This window comes from Populus euphratica, unplaced genomic scaffold (assembly GCF_000495115.2).
Source record: "Populus euphratica unplaced genomic scaffold, PopEup_1.0 scaffold242.1, whole genome shotgun sequence".
Classification (NCBI taxonomy): domain Eukaryota; kingdom Viridiplantae; phylum Streptophyta; class Magnoliopsida; order Malpighiales; family Salicaceae; genus Populus; species Populus euphratica.
In genome coordinates this window covers 206,258-211,501 of record NW_011500033.1, presented here as the reverse complement: position 1 = coordinate 211,501, position 5,244 = coordinate 206,258, and the positions used below count along the sequence as shown (strand labels likewise).

The 5,244-nt window shown below is 38.4% G+C and overlaps 1 protein-coding gene across 1 annotated transcript; it reads right to left on the bottom strand.

Moving 5' to 3' along the window:
* Nucleotides 1-274: 274 nt before the first annotated feature.
* On the bottom strand, nt 275-4,783 carry LOC105142557 (auxin response factor 18-like). The gene is made up of 4 exons (XM_011050243.1): nt 3,825-4,783; nt 2,573-3,702; nt 715-1,634; nt 275-598 (listed from the first exon to the last, which is right to left on the bottom strand). The coding sequence occupies exons 2-4, from the start codon at nt 3,698-3,700 to the stop codon at nt 529-531; spliced, it is 2,118 nt and encodes a 705-aa protein (XP_011048545.1). The 5' UTR covers nt 3,701-3,702; nt 3,825-4,783; the 3' UTR covers nt 275-528.
* Nucleotides 4,784-5,244: the final 461 nt, after the last annotated feature.

Below are 5,244 nucleotides of genomic sequence, written 5' to 3'. Positions count from 1 at the left end.
AAGTCAACTCAACTCGTGTTTGTTATCAAGCTGTGATTAGACATCTAACCACCTGTTTTCATTGCATTCATCTACGCAACCAAGTGATTTTCTAAGATGGCTTTTGTTCTATTCCATCCCCTTCTAGAATTAAATAATTTCCTTCGAGGAAGAAACTCCTCCTTTTCAATTTCTTGCTGGTATGGCATTGGAGTGTGGTTTCTAAATTTCCTACCAAAAGACGCTTCCTGGTCAAGGAGAACAGTCGGAACACTCGATCCATGTTTTATTATTGTTTTTTTCCTGCTTAGCAAAACCCATCGGCTTCCTCGAGAGATGACAATCATTTTATATCCATTGCATAACTGTCACGAATTCTGTAAAGAGGACAACAGTTGCGGATTTTTATATCAAAAGACTTAACTTAAGAATTCGATCAGAGCCAAGCAGCTCCTTTCAGAACTTTAAGGAGGGCAAAGGGTCAGCACAGAAACCAAGGATACGATCAACCATTTGTACAACTTGAAACCAGAAAGTTTATTTCTCCCTCTAAATCCCTACATTGCCATTGCTTGAATTTGTTACAATTGCCAGCCTCCTTGCTGTTTTGAAGAAGTCACTGCAATGCAAGAAATGAACCAGCAATAATCACTCTTAAGCACAATGGCATTCACTCGGTTAAAAAACCTCTGAACAAAATAAACCAGTGCAAGCTGAAAAGAAAAGGAGTCACACCTGAATGGTTCCTCACCAATGTGTTTGGTAATGCCATTAAAGTCACGGTAAAGCACATTGCTAAATTTCTCGGAATTCCTTAGGCCAAACATGTCAGCCAGCTTTCTGTACAATTCTTCATAAGATCCAAGCAATGAAAGGTCAAGTGTGCGACCTACATCTTCTGAGTCCAGGAAGACTTTGCAGTGACCAGTCTCTAAAGATGGCTCACTCTTTTGGTGCTTGTCCTTGTTCCATGGCAATTCTTCACACGAGGAGCACTCTGGTAGGCCTCGGCGATGAAGAGTGGACACAGAGCCATCAGAAAAATTTGCCATCTTATCTAAATTTCCTTCAGAAGAACTATTTCCAGTAAGAACTGGTGAGGCAGCATTACCAGGGCAGCTAAGAGATATCTGCTGCTCAGCAAGTATTGGTTGACCAAAAAGTACAAGCTGAGGTATCTTCGCATCAACAGCTTTCTTTGAAGTCTGGGTAGAATGCGCCATTGTCAGCTCACAAGAAACATCTTCACACATGCTAGGCTTTGGAATGGTTTGGACATTTGAGGCTTTAGTGAGTGAAGCAGTATGATCAAGCAGTGGTGGAAAACCAGTCCGAAGCAGACCTGTTTGCAGTTTATTGAGGTGGGGATCTGATAGTGGTAGACCATAATGAGCATGCCTGGCTCCCTGCATGCCAGCAGGAGTGTTGTGGGGTAGACAATCAAAGGAACTGCTAGGCCCAAGGAGGTTGCCGGAAAATATTGGCATTGGAAATTGACCGTCAATGGGAAAATCCAGGTGTTGTGGAAGTCTCAACTTCTTCCTTGGTGATGAGAAGGCGGGGAAATGAATAGCAGCCATATTTGATGCCAATTCCACTAGCCATGGGCTAACACGTTTCACATTTTGAAGCAAATCAGGCTCATCCCATGTAACCTGCAACATACAAGTTCAAGTGTCAAAGAAATATAAAAATTAACGGAGTAGCAGAAATCATCTGCAAAAATACTCAAAATGATGTTTTTAGTCATTTTCTTAACCAGCATATCAAATCAAAACAAGAAACATGTTTCTATTGATTACTCTCTGTAAAATGGAAATTCAATTATGCATGATAACATTAAAATCATCCATTCATTGACGTTGACTTAATATACCCTCAGTGAAATATTCTTGAAAATGTCACACAAACCAAACCAAAACACGACAGTCTAAAAATATTAACTTCATAAACATTAATTTAAGCCAACTAATCAACAAATCAACATATAGGGTTTACATAGCTAAACAAGATAGTTAATCAGAAACTAACACAAGTTTTCTAAATGTACACAAACTATTTCCTTAATTCACCTCAAGCAATTTGTTATCCCTAATTGTTTTGCAAGAGGAACTCTGCCCTTGTTTCAACAGCATCGAGCAGCAATTCTGTATGCTAAATTGTTATTTATCTGCTGCTTCCTTTTATCAAAAATGAAAAAAAGGAAAGTGGTAACGTTGGGATGCATCAAACTAGCAGCTGGCATTTTAAATTGATAGCAATGAAACAAACAGAAAGTGGTAAGATACTTCTAAATAGTGAAATATTGCAGAATACTCGAGCATAATGACACATACCAGACACTCACAGACAAAAGATTAAAGGAATGCATGCAAGCATTTAAGGTTTATCCCAGAATCAGTATGCTAACCATTAGTCCCTTTTATTTTGTATACTTGATACTGTCTTATTGGCAGAAGAATAGACAAATGGAACAAGAGAAAACCCACATGGACAAAGATATCAACCACCGAGCTAATAAAAAGTAGTAGTTTAAACCAACATAAACGGGACTCCTTTTCAGCAATCAAAATTACTTAAGAGATGAGAATACCTGGAGAAGTCTCCATGGTGAATGCGGCCACCAAAGAGAATCAGCAGCCTGAACAGAACAAACAGTACCCATGAACCAACTAATCCGGGAAGAGTCCTCAGTTTCAAAGGCCATCTTGAACCGCATCCCCGAGCACCACCGGATCTGCATTGCTGTTTTTACCATAGAGGCCTTCACACAGAACTCAGGAGTATTGGCTCGAGGGTAGTAAACCACCTCAAAAGGCAGACCATTTGCAGCAAGAGTAACAGCTTGAATAACCGCCTCGGCCCTTACTTTCCCTTGTCCCATCAAACTTTCGTTTGACTTTGAACCATTGCCATTACCACTTCCGCTTCTCATCAACTTATGCTCATCTTCCCTCAAGAAAGCACCAAAACCCCCACTAGGCACTGCAGAACTCCCACCAGCCGGATTCCACAAGGACTCAGGTCCACCACCACTCGCCCTCTTAGCTCTTCGAACACCAACGCAAAGATCTCCATTTTCTGCCCTAAAAAAAACAACAGAATCACCAGCAATAAGCTTCTTGTGATTCACAAATGGGCTCCATCCAGTTGTCAAAAGATGCCTTCTCGGTGTCCCTCTATAGATATGCCTAAACTTCCATGTCTCACCGTGAACATCCTTAGCAAGAAGGGTCTGCACGGGCGGATCTGCTGTGTAATCCAACCGTGGAAAAATCATCTCAGCACAGTACCTTGGAACGGAGAAACCTCCGCCGTTATTTGCATCAGATTGAGTCAGTGTCTTGGCAAAAGAAACCGGTTTATTATTGTCTTGCGCGGCTTCCATTCCACCATTAACTGCAACTTCTTGGTCATCCAAATCGAGTTCAATAGAATTAATTGGAACCAACCTAATTTTAGCGAAGACCTCATCAGTTTCAGGATCAGCCATGAATTTGATATCCGAGACTCTGCATAGAATATGAGAAACACGGGGCAAGTTCCTGAAATCAACAGGCTCACACGCATGCTCGGCATGACCTTGAGGGAAGTAGAAGACCTTAGAATTCACCGCCGGCATTTGGACCATGCCACCGGCACAGGCATGCCATAACTGAGAATCTAAGCACTTGTCAGCTTCTTCCTTCAATTTATCTTTCGCTTCCATGAATGTTATCATTTCTTTAGTAGAAGCCACAGAAATACAAAAGATGAAACAATCAGGAATTGCTGGTAAAAAATAAAAGAAAAGATTAATCTTTCAAACAAGAAGAGTAAAAAGTACAATACGAGAGAGTTATTACCTTAAAAAGCTTACACAATGATCAAGAAGTTGGAGGGTCTAAATTTGGCAAATCTTTATTGCTGCTGCTGCATATAGAAAATTGAATCTTTTCCTCCCACACTAAATTCTGATTCTCACAGGAAGCAGCTGTATCCAAGAATGGGATCTCAATTCCAATAAAATATCAACATTGTTAAAGAAACAAAACTTCTCAACTTGTATGGCTACCTCATCTCTAAACCCCTTTTCTTTGCAGCCAAAAAGAACCCAACTTGCAACTCCTTTGTTTCCTCGTTAAAACTTAAAAAAACAAAACTCCAAGAATCTCTACTTTGCTCCTTGAACAGCTAGTCCAAAAAGATTGGATTGAAGCTTAAGACTAAAAGAAACTGCTGAATTCGCAGAGACTAAAAGCAAAGAGAAAACTCTACCCGCAATCCTGTTCTCTATCCCACAAATTCTTGAAACCAAAAGGAGAAAATATCAGTAACTAACTAAAAAGAGAAAACTCTCCCAGCATATCCTCAAAATCCTGCTGCTAAAATTTAGCAGACAGAAAAGAAGTCGTGAAGTAACCCTCTAAAATGAATCTTCAATCAAGAAATCATGGCACACAAAGAAGCAGATAAAAAGGCATCATCAGAGAGAGAAAGACCAAACTTTTCTTTCTTTCTTTCTTTTTGGATCATGCAAGAGTCCAAAAAGGAGAGACGTTCAGACCCTTTTGCTTTGAAAGAACAGAAAAAAGGCCTTTTTAACACACACCCAATAAAGAAAAAAAATCAAGGCCGAAAGGAGTGGCAGTAGTAAAGTAATTGCAGTGGCTATAGAAGTCTTTCATGTCTTTCTTTTTTATATTTCTTTTACCTTTTTCTTCGGATCTGAAGAGAACTCTGCGTATCCTCGGAAGCCAGCAAAACAACAAAGATCTTTAAGGAACCTGTCCAATTTCCTTTTTTTATTCTTATGATTAAGTTAATTAAAATATTTCTTAATTGAATTCCTTTTTCTTATTTTTCAATCAGATGATGATAAATCTTCTTTATATTAATTAATTAAAGAAGTGATGTTGCTGTTGTTGATGTTGGTCTTCTTACCTATCGTGATATTTCGCGAGTTTTATGAGTGCGTGGACCGCTCTAAAAGCAAGGCAACTACAGGACAGTCTTATTCAAGTTTTCAGAGGAGGTTTGTAACAGTTTTAAACAGTGTTTTTTTGATTTTTTTTTATATTTTAACGTGTCTTAAAATAATTTTTTAAAAAATAAAATTATTTTTTTTATATTTTAATGTGTCTTAAAATAATTTTTTAAAAAATAAAAAATATATTATTTTGATATGTTTTAAAACAAAAATTATTTAAAAAACACTCCATAACTCCCCCTAACTTTAGTGTCTTATGCAAATAAGTTAAATTTAGTACCCAACCTATGTATTAA

Excerpts from the sequence above, each read along its gene's own strand:
- LOC105142557 (XM_011050243.1), bottom strand. The coding sequence starts at position 3,700 with ATGATAACATTCATGGAAGCGAAAGATAAATTGAAGGAAGAAGCTGAC. Across the intron at positions 1,635-2,572 it reads CACCATGGAGACTTCTCCAG|GTTACATGGGATGAGCCTGA; the intron begins GTATTCTCATCT and ends TGTATGTTGCAG. Across the intron at positions 599-714 it reads ATTGGTGAGGAACCATTCAG|TGACTTCTTCAAAACAGCAA; the intron begins GTGTGACTCCTT and ends CTTGCATTGCAG.